Genomic DNA, 15,509 nt, shown 5'->3' with positions numbered 1-15,509 from the left:
TGTTCAAATTATCAACCTCACCATAGCCTCATAGGAAAATAGCTAATGTCAAAACACCTTTCCCCTCGGGCTTCCCTGGAGGCGCAGTGGTTGAGAGTCAGCCTGCCGATGCAGGGGACGCGGGTTCCTGCCCCGGCCCGGGAGGATCCCACATGCCGGCTGGGCTGGGCCCCTGAGCCATGGCCGCTGAGCCTGCGCGTCCGGAGCCTGTGCTCCGCAACGGGAGAGGCCACAACAGTGAGAGGTCCGCGTACCGCAAAAAAAAAAAAAAAAACCTTTCCCTTGAATAAATCCACAAAATTATGACAGATATGAGCTCATACTGAGTAAAAGAAAGAAGTATTTCATCATGCAGGGAAGTGAATGAAGTAACTCCATGACAGCCTATATAAAACCCATTGCTCCTGCCCACAGTTTAAAACTGTATCTCTCAGGAACACGGGCAAGAATACATTTTCCGCCTCACCCCCACCTCTGTTTAATTCTGCACGTATTTGTTCCTTTGGACCCTCTACTTAGTTGGTTTTCCGCTTCTACAGATTGCTTTCCTTGTATCTGGTTCAATTTTTTACCATTAGAACTGCTATGCTAGATAAACATGCTGGATTTAAAGTTCTTCACTGTGAGCCTTTAAATCTCTGGGAAGAAAAATGAAACCAACACATGCTGAATTTGCCTAATGATACAATCATTAAAACTGATATAAATAACACAAGAACCAATCAAAGTCATAATTTTAGACTGTCTGAGACATAGCTACCCATCAGAAAGCGCTCTAGGTCGAGTCCAGTATTTCCTGTGTCCCTTGATTACCAATTTATTATTTCAAATCTTCCATTTATAAGTGAAAAAAATAAAGAGCAGGAAAGGATTTTAAAAGCAGCCTCAAGAGGGAACAGAGGCCCAGAAAAGGGAAGAAACTGGTCCTAAGCCACATGAGCTGGCAGAAGGGTCAAGACTAGATCCCAGCGCTCTGGGATGAGAAGCCAGAATCACCAGATCCACCACTCCCCCCGCAGCCCAGTGCTTGATCCACTATATCAACTGCCTGCCAAACACGCTGCTTAGTTAAAGTCAATTAATAACCAGCTAGTTCCCTTCCAAGCTAAAACATAATCTGTTCGATAACTTTAGAAGAGTCTAAGATATTTTGGCAAGTCAATGAAATACTTAAAAATGGATCCAGAAATTCTGTTTCCAGGAATCTAATTCTATTGATATAAAAGGACAAATACGCAGAAATGAATGCATAAGAATGTTTTTTGTGGTAACTGCTTATGATGCTAAAAAAGTGGAAACAGTCAGAATTAGCTAAACTAATACAGCTATACAATGGAACACTACACAATCGTTAAAAACCATGCTGCATTTTTCATGCACTACCGATGGTAATCTTTCTCAAGGACAATTCTGGCAATATATATTAAAATGTTAAATGTGCCTACCTTTGACCCAGCAATTCTACTTCTAGGAATTTATTTTAGAATATAGCTTAAAGAATTAATAACACAAGTACCTAAAGATTCTATATTCCAAAGGATCGGCAGAATACCTTACAATACCTTAAACACTTTAAAGTAAGCAATATTGTTAATCTTCAAAAATTGGTTAATAAAATAGATTACTGTGGTCCAACAAAAATTAGGATACCGATCTATGGTTCTTAAACTTTTGGGGGCACAGACCCCACGGAAAAAATGATTAAAATTGTGGAACGCTCGCCCATAACAAGTGTACACACAAAAATTTTTCACTATTTCAGGAGTTACAGATCTCCAGAAGTCCTCCATGGGCTCAAGGTAAAATCTCTGGATGCCGAGCTCGTCTACTGATGGGAACAATATTCACAATATACTGTTATGTGAACAGGGTCACTTACAAAACAACACATATAGCAGGATTCCATTTTTGCAAATACATACATGAGTATACATGCCTAGTATAAAAGGTCTAAGAAAACAGATCTCAAAGATTCACAGTGTATGTGCTTAAGTGGCAGAGTGTCAGCTGAAATCTACTTGCTTCTTTTCACATTTCCATAGTGTCTGAATTTTTTACAATGATCATACATTACTTTTATAATAATTTATAAAAAGGTTTTCTTTTTGAAATACCCCAACATGGAAACTACTGAAGAGGCACTGGTAGGTGAAAAGATTAGGTTACATTATGGGATAGAAAGCACAACTATAATCCCATTTTTATAGAACAAAATATGTATTATTTAACATAGGAAAAACCTTGAAGAGTGTACCATAATCTGTTAGCACCGACTGCTTATAGGTGGTAGAAATTCAGATAATTTCTATAATTTTTTATCTATATCTTCTAGCTTTTTTACTGTGAACATGCACTTATAATACGGGAGGAAGGGATGATCAAGTGAATGAACGAACGAATAAATAAATTTAAAAGTCTAGGAGTATATACAACCAGCCAAAATGTGATTCTCGCCTATTTTTTCTTTGGGCTTTACAGTATTTTCAGAATTTTCTACAATGAATATATAGTACTTTTGTAAGGAAAAAAAAATTACAATATAATAAAATAAAATTTTAAAGCCTCTACATATTCAAATAGTTTCCAGAATACAGAACAGTATATACAGAATAGTATATACGGAATAGTATATACAGAACAGTATATCAAAGCTTTCTGCTAGACTCAACAAGAAGCCTCTATGTTCAGAAGGAACAAGTATCACAGGTATCTTGTACATATCTTCTACATATAGCCACCACAGAAGTTAAATAAAAGTACTGCTTAAGGAAGGAAAAAGACGTCCACTTCTGTTTATCAAACCCTCTTTTCTCACTTATTCACATACAAGGAAATAGATTATTCAGGGGGAAGAAAACAGCAAGAGTACACCTTGTATTCTTTTTTCAGCCTCTGAATGAGGATCTAACTATGTATCAGGCCCTGTACTAGGCATTGCATAAGCCTTGTTTCTTTATTCATTTCCTCCCCAAAAGTTAGAGAGACAGAACTATTATCCCCATTTTATTGAGGAAGAAACTGAGGATAAGAAGGGTGAGGTGAACAGCCTAAAGTTACACAAATGTGAGCATTGTAGACAGGATCTGAGGCAAAGTTCTAAAGTCAAATCCTATGATTTTTCTCTTATACTAGTGACCCACTTTACGTAACTCAACAAAAATGTCAAAAGACATAAAGAACCATAATTATCCTGGTTTAAATTCTTGTGTTCTTCTCAAAACTTTGATAAAATTTAACTTTTACAAAGTATGTTAAACTAAAGATAATAAAACACTGAAAAAAGAGAATTTAGAATTCCTGAAACATTCTAAAGAGATTAACAGAAACATCTGCTAGATTTAGCTAAATGCTAAATGACACTGCAAGCAATCTTGAAATGGTATTTACTGCAATTTTACAAATTTAAAAATTGTTTTAAATGTAATGCACCACACAAACCACCAGAGGGAGCTTTACATTCAAAATCACAAATGTCTTCAGTTATCTTGACAACAGATGTGCTTTAACAAGTTCTCACACTGCACTGGAAGAATTTATTTGATAGGTGATAATTCTCCAGGATTAGGATGATGATTATGTACATAAATAAATGGAAATCACTGACATAAAGGCTCAGTACAGCCAGAGTAGGAATTGGGTAGATATGGACCAGGCTTCCTGCCCATATGACTCATAAACCCTGGTATCCTCTGCTGTAAAATGGGAACTATTCTATCGGCCTTGCTGCGTAGCTATATTAAACCTCATATCCACTTCCTGAGAGCCCAGGGGCCATGCTACACTTGTAGACGAAGACCTGCAAGTTCACAGGAAGGCAAGGGCCAGGCAGGAAACAGAGAAGTGAGCCATGCAAGGTCTGACAGGCCAGAACACATGCTCCCACTTCCAAAGGCAACAACGGGCACTCAGTCCCACATCACCGCCCGCTTTATGAGCTTTTATCAGAAGCTGGAAATCCATATTTTAAATTCAAAGCTCCCAATTTATAATTATTTGCCACTATTTTTTTTAAAACACTATGTGACCCAAATGAAATTTCTTTACAAGCTGAATACGGCCTGTGAGCTGCCGGCTTACAACCTTTGCCTTCTGTTCCTGCTCCCCTTTAACTCTCACAGGCCTGGATGCAGCTGCTACGACTTGGGACAGAGAAAAAGAAAATGTCTTGTGCAGGTTGCTTAATGAATGATGAGGACCAGAATATAGGCCTCTGACCAACTTTTTAAAAAATTTTAAAAAGGTATCATGATACACATTCTATAAAGAAGGAAAGAGGAGAGAATTTATTAAAGCTAAGGTAGGTCACAAAAGGAGAAGCCAGGATTCCAACCCAAGACTAAATGTCCAGGCTATTTCCACTATACTACACTGCTTCTCTTCTCTTTATGAGGAGCAAATGAGAAAATGGACTTAAAATTTGAAAACTGTCTAGACCTATACAAACACAAAGTGATGATGTGATCGTTAAGGACTAAAGAGAAACAAAACTACTAAGAGGAACTCTGTGGGAGTCAGCAGGGAGTGAACGTCAGGTCAGGCAAATGAATGCATCTCTTTAAGCCTCAGTTTGTTCACTTACAAATTAGACATGTTAATAGCCCGTAACTCAGAGTTAAAGGGATAAAGTGAGATCATGCATAAAGCACTTAGCACAGGGCCTGGCACAAACAAATAAATGTTGGTTAATAGTAACGCTATCCTACCCACTTACAGCCAACTACAAATAATCACTTTTCATTTCACTGTTATCTTGCCCCTAAAAAAGGGAGAAAAAACAATCATTTGTGTTTGTGTGTGTTCACAAGAAGAACTCAAAGGTTCCTTCCAGCTCTTTCTTACTATGAACAAAAAAGGTTTTTTTATCCAGCAATACCCTAAGCCTCAGGAAATGACTCAATTGGTCACATGTGATTCATTCATGAAAAAAAAAAAAAAACCCAGACCCTGTAAATTCAAATACATTATCAAAAGCCTTATGAAATTAAAGTGTCTTTTTAGTAACAACTGATTTCTGGAATAAAATGTGTATTTCTTAATGCCTTTCCTCGAGCTTCCAGGCTTCCCTTGGCTGAAAATCTAAGACATGAGAAAAAAATACTACAGAAATCCCCATCCTGGAACCTTACCTGAAAAGCATCTGCTTCAGCATCCGATTGGCCGTCACGACTCTGGGAAGGCGGCCAGTGGAAAGAGAGTGGAGCTCCAAGTTGGAAGAAATGAGCTGGGTTGTCATGTCTGTGTCCGCAGCTGTCCCAGCACCACAACAACTAAAAAATACAATTAGAAACGTAGCTGAAATTCAATTACCAAAGGGCTCAATTAGAAGTGGAGCTTCTTGGAAAACTTCCACAAAGTTCAGGGACATAGATGTTTTTGAGTATACCTGCACTGTAACTGCTCTAACCAAGCTTAAATAGACATAAAATTAAGAATGCACATCTAATTATATACAAATATATTTTCTGTAGCCCATTGGAATATTTCAAATCCTTAGTTTCTATGTTCTGAACAGAGTGTGCATTTTACTGATCCTAGAAAATATCCAAGTTGTACAAAAGAGCAAGGAATGTCAAAAGCCTTGCAATTTACATTTACCAAGTATTTAGTACTAGATACCAAATATCTAGTACTAAGCTCCAAAGTGCCGAGAATAAAGAAAATATGACACAGTAATAGCACTTGATTTCAAACTTGAGTGGAGGAGACACATAATACAATATAGTAGCATAGGTAGAAAATGCTGTAGGAAATTGGAGAAGAGAGCAGTTAACTCTGATCTTTGAGAAGAGGTTTCATGTGAGCTGGATTTGGAAGGACAGAATAAAAACACTATACAGAGAAGAAGAAAGGGCATTTCTAAGCAGAGGGGCTAGCAAAAGCAAGGGTAAAACAGCTTGGACATGTGGAGAACAGGGACATGAGGGAAATAGGGACAGCGCAGGTATAACTGGAACATAGAGTGATAGCAGCTAAATAGGATGAAAAGGTAAGCTTTCTGTGAAATTGTACAAGACCTTGAATATCATGCTAGAGTTTCGATTTTATCCTGAAAGCAGTGTGGAAATGTGAAAAATCTCTTGAAAAGTTTTTAAACAGGAAAGGGACATAACAGATCCATGTTTTACAAAACCCAACATGACAGAAGAGTGAACAATACAAATAAAGAAAAGGCCAAAGGCAGAGAGACCATTTAAATGACAACTGCAATAATCCAGCTGAGAAAAAAGAATCCGCGCTAAGGCCTTAGGAGAGGGAAGGAGAGAAGGGAGTGGATTCAAAAGGCACACAGAAGGCAGAACTGGGTACCAAATGAACTGAAGACTAAAGCAAAAAGAGGACTTGAGGGACTGCCCTGGTGGTCCAGCAGTTAAGACTCTGTGCTCCCAGTGCAGGGGGCCCGGGTTTGATCCCTGGTCAGGAAACTAGATCCCGCATGCCGAAACTAAGAGCCTGCATGCCGCAACTAAAAGATCCCGCACACTGCAGCTAAAGATCCCACACGCGTCAGGGTGCCACAACTAAGACCCAGCACAGCCAAATAAATAAATAAATAAATATTTTTTAAAATAAAAAAGAGGACTTGGGGATGGCTAGCTCAGATGGATGGAAATGCCATTTAAGGGAGACAGAAAGAAAATACAGGCTGAACAACAGGTTTCAGAGAGAAAGAGTAAATTCAATTTTACCCCTGACATGTTTAAAAATGAGTCATTCAAACTAATCAATACTTACTAAATGTTAGGAGATATGAAGTGTATTTTTGAACAGTTCTTGTCAGCAACAACCATTCCTTCAGTTGCCCTCGTATCTGCTCCAAGAACTATGCCATCCTATTTTTAAGAAATATATACTTTAAAACAACTTCACATATACAAACCACAGTTCTCTACTCTAGTTTAGGAAAAACAATGTTGACCATCCCCTGCTCCCCCAACCACCCCACCACGCGCTGAAATATTGTGCTATACTTTCGGCATTCAACGAAAAGCTATTAATAAACATTATTGGTTGAACCCTCAGTAGGCAGTAGGAACTATCATTCCTGTTTTCAATGAGGCTCAGAGATTCAGTGAATTCCTTACAAATCACAGAGCCAATATCAGAAAAGTCTGGATTAAGATGCAGAAATCTTTCCATTAAAATAGCCATGCCTGGGCTTCCCTGGTAGCGCAGTGGTTGAGAGTCCGCCTGCCGATGCAGGGGACACAGGTTCGTGCCCCGGTCTGGGAAGATCCCACATGCCGCGGAGCGGCTGGGCCCGTGAGCCACGGCCGCTGGGCCTGCGCGTCCAGAGCCTGTGCTCCGCAATGGGAGAGGCCACAACAGTGAGAGGCCCGCGTACCGGAAAAAAAAAATAGCCACGCCTGTCAATTTCTTTTTAAAAGATGTCACTTTTTACCATTAACAACAATAACCAGTTATCTCTTTTGACCCTTACAACAATTTAGGTCAGGAGTTATTATGTCCACCTGATGGATTAGAAAGTGAGGCTGTGAGAAGGAAAATGACCTGCCCAAAGTTAGAGGCCGCAAAAAAGCTAAATGGTTAAACATTTTTGTTTTCTCCCATTACATCATCCTGCTTCCTAAAGTAGTAACTTAAGACAGAAAACTGGCTTCCTGTCGAAAACTGCAGAGTGAGCAAAGTATATAAACTGCCGATAAGTGCACAAAACTGACATAGTCTCTCCTAAAGGAGCTTTCCCTGATATAGTACTCTGTAAAATGTGCCCTTCCTCACACAGCCCAGAGAAGTAAAAGAGGCCAAGGGGCCTGGTTCCTGAAATTAGTTGACACTGCTGCTCTCAGCCTGTCCCGGCTTACCTTATAAACCACTCCTGCGATAGTCGTCCCAGTTTTCCGGGCCATTGGAAGCTTGGATCCTTTCTTTGCAAAATCGGCTTCCAAGATGGCATTTCTGAGAGCAAATGAGAGAATAAAGGGTTGAAGGGCAGGACCACATTGCGCCGCACTGGCACGAAGAGTTTCTAATAGGGAACTCGGGAGAAGCAAAAACTACTAGCATTTGCTTTCAAGCCCATCTGTTTCACTGGCTCCTCCCAACAGCAGGACTACTGTCCCGCTCTTCTGCGAAGGGAGCGTCTGAGAGGGTCCGCACCACCACCGGAGATAGAGGGTGTCCCGGTGCGCTGGGGAAGTGGAAGAGCCGACCCGGCCTCAGGAGAAACACGCTCAGGTCCTAATTCCCCTGAGTCACAGGTGCCGCGGGCCGCGGGCCCCGCGCTCCACCATTCGTTCGGACTTCCCGGCTCAGACCGCAACCCAACTCCGACCCCGGCACCGCATTCCCACTCCCGCCCTGAACCCTGCCCGGGACATGGCCACACCTGCGGCAGTTTTCGAAAGAGAAACCTCCAACCGGTGGCTCATACACTGACACAGCCGCCATCTTTCCCGAAAAAGTACTTCCGGGCCGGGGGCGGGAGCAAACGAAAATAGCCATGCACTTCCGGCGCCGCCGGCAACCTAGGGCTGAAGGGGCGGAGGAAACTCCGCGCTAGGGTGATGGATCTTAGGGGCTCCTAGAGGAGCCTGGAGATGTTTGGAGTATAGCACCCCAAGTGGCGCGGAGGAGAAACTGACACCCGGAGAAGTCGTGGGGAAAGGACTTACCCAAGGTGGGCACACCAGAGACTAGGCCTCCTGCCCACCAGACCAGAGCGGTTTCTACTGCTAATTCGACTACATGGAGCTTCAGAGACAGAGACACTGAAGTTCCAGGCACAGCTCCACCACCTCCTTGCAATGAGCAAGTCCTCTCAACTGTCTGAATTTGTTTCCTCTGCTGTCAAATGGGGATAATAGCTGCCTCAAAAGGCTGCTGTGAAATGAACAAGAAGCCTGTAAAAAAAGCTGTTCACCATCATTAGTCGTTAGAGACATGCAAATCAAAACCACAGTGCAATACCATTGCACACCCACTAAAATGGCTATAATCAAAAAGACAGAAAATAACAAGTGTTGGCTGGGATGTGGAGAAATTGGAACCCTCACATGTGGCTGCTGGGAATATGAAATGGTGCAGCTGCTCCAGAAAATAATTTGGCAGTTCCTCCCAAAATTAAACATAGATCCAGCAATTGTCTCTTACGTATATACTGAAGAGAACTGGAAACAGTTGTTCACAAAAACTTGTACACAAATATTTATAGCAGCATTACTCATAATAGCCAAATAATGGAAACAACCCAAATGTCCATCAACTTGAGGAATGGATAAGCAAAATGTGGTACATCCATGCAACAGAATACCATTCAGCCGTAAAAAGGAATGAAGCATTGAACTTAGAACACTGTGCTAAGTGAAAGAAGCCAGGGACAAAAAGCCACAAATAGTATGGTTCCATGTCTATGAAATGTCCTTACTAAACCAATCCATACAGCCAGAAAGTAGATTAGTGGTTATTGGGAGATTGGGGGGAAGGAGAGAATGGGGAGTGACTAATGGATACAGAGTCTCCTTTTGGGATGATGAAAATGTTCTGAAATTAGGTAGTTGTAATGGTCACACAACATTGTGAATATACGAAAAGCCACTGCCCCGCACATTTTTAAATGGTGAAATTTTTGTTATGTTAATTTCAGTTTTTAAAAAGCTGCTGTGAAAATTGAAAATTGTATGTGGAGGACTTCCCTGGTGGCACAGTGGTTAAGAATCCACCGGCCAGTGCATGGGAGACGGGTTCAATCCCTGGTCCAGGAAGATCCCACATGCCACAGAGCAACTAAGCCCGTGCGCCACAACTACTGAAGCCTGTGCACCTAGAGCCCGTGCTCCGCAACAAGAGAAGTCACCACAATGAGAAGCCCGCGCACCGCAACGAAGAGTAGCCCCTGCTCACCGCAACTAGAGAAAGCCCACGCACAGCAGCAAAGACCCAACGTAGCCAAAAATAAATTAATTAATTAAATTTAAAAAGAAAAAAAGAAAATTGTATGTAGAGAGCATTTATCCCGGCATGTAGAACTTCTCCATAAATAGCTATTATTGTTAATAGCACATTCATTTCATCCTGCCAACAAGCCTCAAAAGTAACTATGTAATTCAACTCACTTTACTGATGGAAATTAAGGTTCATTGACGTAAAGTAACTTGCTCAAATTTACATAGCAAGTAGATCACAGCAGCAATAATTGTGGGCTGAATTAATTTATTCACTCAGCAAATATTTAAGTGATTCAATTATGTAATGAAATTATTTGCTCAGCACCTACTATGTGTCAAGCTTGTTTCTAGGAATGAATGAATGAATGAATGAATGGCATCCCAATCACCCAGAACCGTGCCTGTCACAACTATGTGTTCAATAAATATTTGTCAAAGGTTCAATTCCTTTTCATTACTTCTTTGGGTCTTCTGTGCGACATAGGAAAATGAGGCCTCACCACCCACCCCCATAGGGATCTGCTGATGAAGAGGTTTGAGTGTCTCCAGTGTCACCGAGTTTCTGCTTTGGTGAATGTGAAAAGTAAAAAGACGGGCTCTGTCCTAGAAATGTCCACTTCCTGATGAGAGAGGCTCGACTCCATAAGACCTAGACAGGACAGGTCATAATTCAACGTGCCCTGGATGCCGTGAGGGTCAGTAAATAATGATATAATGAAGGACTGCTTTCACAATGTTCATTACACTCTCCCACACCTGCTCTGGGCTCAGCTTTGAGGGAATGAACCCATAGGTGAACCAGATGGAGTTCCTCTTCTCATGTTGTGGATTGAATTGTGTCCCCCCTCCCAAAGCTGACATGTTGAAGTCCCAAACCCCAATACCTCAGGATGTGACCTTATTTGAAGATAGGGCCTTGACAGAGGTAATCAAGTGAAAATGAGGTCATTAGGGTAGATCTTAATCCAGCACGATTGAGGTCTTTTTCAAAGGGGAAATTTACAGACAGACGTTCACACAGGGAGAACACCATGTGAACGTGACAGCAGAGATCAAGCCAAGGAATGTCAGAGATTGGCAGCAAACTACCAGAAGCTAGGCCAGGGGCCCGGAACAGCCCTCAGAAGGAACCTACCCTGACAACACCGACACCTTGCTTTCAGACTTCTAGCCTTCATAACTGTGAGACAATACGTTTCTTTTTTTTTCTTTCTTTTTTTTCTTTTTTTTTTTTGCCATGCTGTGCAGTTTGCAGCATCTTAGTTCCCTGACCAGGGACTGAACCTGGACCCTCAGCAGTAAAAGTGCGAAGTCCTAACCACTGGACCGCCAGGGAATTCCTGACAATAAGTTTCTGTTATTTAAGCCACCCAGTTTGTGGTACTTTGTTACAGCAGCTCTAAGAAATGAATACACCTCGTGAGTTCACAGTCCGAGGGAGGAGAGAAGACCCCAGAAAGACTCACAGCCTGGCATGCTAAGGGCTGCGTGGAGGAGGGTTGCTGCAGAAGCCAAGAGGCTCAGAAGGACAGAGTGTGAGCTCGTGGGGTGAGAAGACAGGAGGGATGGACACACAAGCGAAGTCCTGGGGTATGAAGCAAACAGAACCAAACAAAAAGCCCTGGCGTGATTTGTTTTCAGGAAACAGTGACGAATCTGATGCGGCTGCAGCAAAGGGAAGCACAGCAGCCTGCAGCCCCCCAGAGGACAGTGGCGAGGCATCTGTGTCCAGCTGGAGGAGCCAGGGAAGGATGTGGAGATGATTTGTGATCTCAGTTTGTCCCGGGGCATTTCTCTTCCTAACTGGGTCTCTTTGGTATGGTTTTCACACCCAGATGAGCTGAGGTGGTGGCACTGTCTGTCTTGTGGCTTCTAGAGGTGGCCCAGCAGAGCGAGCTGGAGCCAGCAGAGGGCGACAGAGAGTTTCCAGGCAGCCTGACTCGGCCCCTGAGGCGCGCAGTCCAAGGCCCCAGCAACTCCGCTCAGCCTGGGTCAGGGCTGTAGGGAGGGCAGCCCTAGATCCCCAGCGCCCAGAGACCCTGCTTCGGCCTCCCTGTCCAACATGACTGCTGCCCCCTGGGACTGCAGCCCCCTGGACTGCAGCCCAGTCTAGAGCCTGGACCTGGACACAGTCCCACTTAATCCCTGGCAGTGCCACCCAAACTGACTGACTAGTAAAGCTACCACTTCTGCTCTGGATCTGGCTGTGTGACCTCAGGGGAGCCATCAGACTCTCTGGGCCTCCGTTTCCTAATAATATAGGAACAAGCAACATTCCCTGCGTGCCCCCCACAACCTGTTCTAACCAGTTTATATACAGGGCCTCATGGTCACCCTAAGCACCTAGAATGTGCCAACACAGAAAACAGATGATCAAGAGACAGACACAGGGCTGCCCTCAGGGAGCTGGCAGTCCCTGAGGACCAAGTATCACTGCCCCACTATACAGATGAGGCAACTGAGGCCCAGAGAAGTGAAGTCACTGGCTCAAGGTGATACATGGCGCACAGCTAACTGGCAGAGCCACAATTCAAACCACATGCCTCCCAGCCCCAGACCAGACACAGCTCCACTTCCCTGACCTCTGGCAATTACAGTCCAGCCGGAACCCGAGCTCCCATGTTCCCGGGGGTTTGCCAGAACAAAAGCAAGGCAAACTCAGCTAGTTCCCAGCTGTGTGATTGGAGGCTGGTCTCTTCATCTCTCATCTGTTTCCTCTTCTATAAAATGATAGCACATTACAATGTTTCTCTTGCCTTGGGCATACCAAGTAAGAACATGCAGTGCAAACTGTAAGGCATTTTATTCGTTCATCCATTTATTCATTCAGTATTTATTAAACCCTTCCTTGGTGCCAGGCTCTGTGCCACATCATAGTCTTGAGGGGCGCTGGTCTAGGAACTGCACCTCCAGTTCACTGTGCTAAGTGCCCTAAGTGACACATACCAGAGCACAGCCAGGAAACGGCTCCCAAGAGAGCCTGAGGCAGCAGGGTAGACACCCGGAGGACAGGAGTTAGCACTGAGGCCAGGAGACCAGAGGGTGCATCCCATACGGAGGGTTCAGCTGTGCATGGCCCCTGCGCCAGCCTGGATTTTCCAAGGCCCTGGCAAGCACCCTCCCCCAACCTGCAGGCTGCTAGAAGCCCAGCGTGGGACGGGCCCTGGAAGGCTCACCCCCATCCTCTATCAGGATACACACACATCCGGGGGTGCCCCCCACAAGGAGACTTGGCCATCTTCCCATTGCAGGGAAAGCAGCCCATGATGCTCCCAGTTGCTAAGGCAACTGGGCCCTTGTTTTTCCTTCTTCATAAATAAGCTATAAATAGACAGGGCAAACCTGGGCGCCTTCCTTTGCATGAATTAGAGCAGCTGCTCCCGGCTCCAGGGCGCTGGCACAGCATCCAAGTGCCAAGTCTTGCTGCACAGGCCACAGAAACACAGCTCTGGTGGGAGGGCATGGCAGACACATGGCAGCATCGAATGTGAATTCCCCCCACCCTCTGCGGACTCTCCTGGGGCACTTAGTAGATTCTGGGACCCTGCCGAGACCCACTGAATCACAATCATTGCAAGTGGGGCCTGAGATGGGAGTTTAACTACTTAACCCCAGCAGATGAGATGAGCCATGAGTTTGCCCCCAGCCAGTGGTGAGCAGGAATGGGCATCCTTCCCTTCTTCTCATCTGGGACGTATGCAAGTCACAAGGAAATCACGAGAATATGTCCCATTATGAAGGGCTTTGTAGGCTAGCTCAGAATCTGGGCCTGTCCCGAGGGCACTGGGGAGCCATGGGAGGCGTGTAGGCAGAGAAGCAATGTGACCTCTCTTGGAAGAATGGGATTCCCACTTGACAAAGGGAGTTTGAGCAGAGTGTGTCACCCAAAACAAGGTGCCCTGAGGTTGCTGGACCACAGCTGACAGAGGCTTCCTCAAGCCAAGCCTCTGAATATGGACCCCGGATGCCTCCCAGGCACATCTAGCTCCACATCTTCACCATGGGCTAGACCTGCCACGCCCTCCCACAGTGAGGCAAATGCTATCCCATTCATTCATTCATTCATCCAGGCATCCTTTAAACAAACTCCAGTTCTGTGTCTGGCACTGTGCTGGGCTCAGTAACACAAAGACTCTGCCCTCAGGGAAACGGACACAGGAATAAATGTAAGAAAGCTAGAGGACCAGAGGTTCTGATGGAAACCGCACAGGGTACAAAGAGGCCCAAAGGGGAGAAAGAGGACAGCTCCCCAAGGGGAGCTTTTACGGAAACATGGCATTGTAAACAAAGCTAAACAGATGAGTAGAAGTTGGCTGGCTGGAGTTGCAGGAAGAATGGGTGCTCCAGAAGGAGAGTCTGAGCAGACACGTGGAAGCATGTTGGACAGCATTAAATGGGAGGGAGTGGGAAGATGGAAACTCGGCAGAGACCAAGGCAGGCAGGACCTCACATCAGTGCATTGTGAAAATCAGCCTGGCAGCTGGCCAAGGGTGGAATGGACAGGGAGGCTCTGGAAACACACAATCCGGGAGGGAACTACAGACATGGACCAGGGAGGAGGGAAAGAGGGTGGTGTTACTCAAGAAATATTACAGAAGGTCAAACAGGATGTGGTCAGAGGTTAGATTCAAGGAGCAGGGAAAAGAAGGAGTTGATGTTCTTGGGGGTCTGACTTGGGCGGCAGGATGGATGGTGGTGGGAAGGTCCATGTGGGTCCCTGTGGGATATGTTGCATTGGAGGTCTGGGCTGGGGAGAGAGGTGCAGGACAGCAGGGAGAAGGCCATGTAAGTCCCGAGTGTGAATGAGATGCTTCAGGAGAGTGGGCAGAGGGAGAGAAGGGAGCCAGGGACAGAGGCCAGGAACGGTAATGTTTGTCATGCAGGTAAGGATGAGGAGTGGGCAAAGGATGGAGAGACACAGCGGGCTGGGAGGCAGGCACTGGGGAGAATGATGTCATAGCTGCCAAGATGGGGAAAGGGGGCTGGAGACGGAGAGAGAATGGCCCAAGTCCCAACAGCCCAGCAAGACGAGGACGGAAACTCATCCACAAGACCATCAGATCAAGCAAAGATTTTTTTTCTAATAATAATGCTCAGTGTTACTGATGATGTGACAAGATGAGCACTTTCACATTTGCTTGTGGGAGTGTAAAGTGGTACAAACTTTCTGCAAAGCCACTGGCCAAGATAGTTCAAGATCCCGTACAACAGAGTACCTGGATTAACACCACCATATTGTGCACTTCAAAATTTGTTATGAGGGCAGCTCTCATGCTAAGCAGTGTAGTTTTTTGTATATCAACTATACCCCAATAAAGCTGTTTTTTAAAAAGTAGTTCAAGATCCTTGAAAAAGCTCAGAATATTTAACTCAAAAATTCCCCTCTAGGGACATCCCTGGTGGCGCAGTAGTTAAGAATCCGCCTGCCAATGCAGGGGACACTGGTTCGATCCCTAGTCTGGGAAGATCCCACATGCCTTGGAGCAACTAAGCCCGTGCACCACAACTACTGAGCCTGTGCTCTGGAGCCTGTGAGCCACAGCTACTGAGCCCACGTGCCACAGCTACTGAAGCCCGTGTGCCTAGAGCCCAGGCTCCGCAACA

The 15,509-nt window shown here is 44.7% G+C and overlaps 1 protein-coding gene and 1 non-coding gene across 2 annotated transcripts in view; both read right to left on the bottom strand.

Annotated features, from left to right (window-relative positions):
• The window catches only part of PSMB7 (proteasome 20S subunit beta 7), a 58,549-nt gene extending 50,088 nt beyond the window's left edge, over positions 1-8,461 (bottom strand). The window contains exons 1-4 of the mRNA XM_030858711.2: positions 8,348-8,461; positions 7,824-7,917; positions 6,733-6,830; positions 5,127-5,267 (exon numbers count right to left, since the gene is read on the bottom strand). Of these exons, the coding sequence (XP_030714571.2) occupies positions 5,127-5,267; positions 6,733-6,830; positions 7,824-7,917; positions 8,348-8,409 (395 nt within the window). The 5' untranslated portion in view covers positions 8,410-8,461. The remainder of the gene's footprint in view (positions 1-5,126; positions 5,268-6,732; positions 6,831-7,823; positions 7,918-8,347) is intronic.
• Positions 8,462-11,168: 2,707 nt separating this feature from the next.
• On the bottom strand, positions 11,169-11,241 carry TRNAK-UUU (transfer RNA lysine (anticodon UUU)). Its single transcript has one exon. It is a non-coding gene; the product is annotated as a tRNA-Lys (tRNA).
• Between the last annotated feature and the right edge of the window lie 4,268 nt (positions 11,242-15,509).

This window comes from Globicephala melas, chromosome 6 (genome assembly GCF_963455315.2).
Source record: "Globicephala melas chromosome 6, mGloMel1.2, whole genome shotgun sequence".
NCBI lineage: Eukaryota > Metazoa > Chordata > Mammalia > Artiodactyla > Delphinidae > Globicephala > Globicephala melas.
This window is presented reverse-complemented; position numbering and strand designations above follow the sequence as displayed.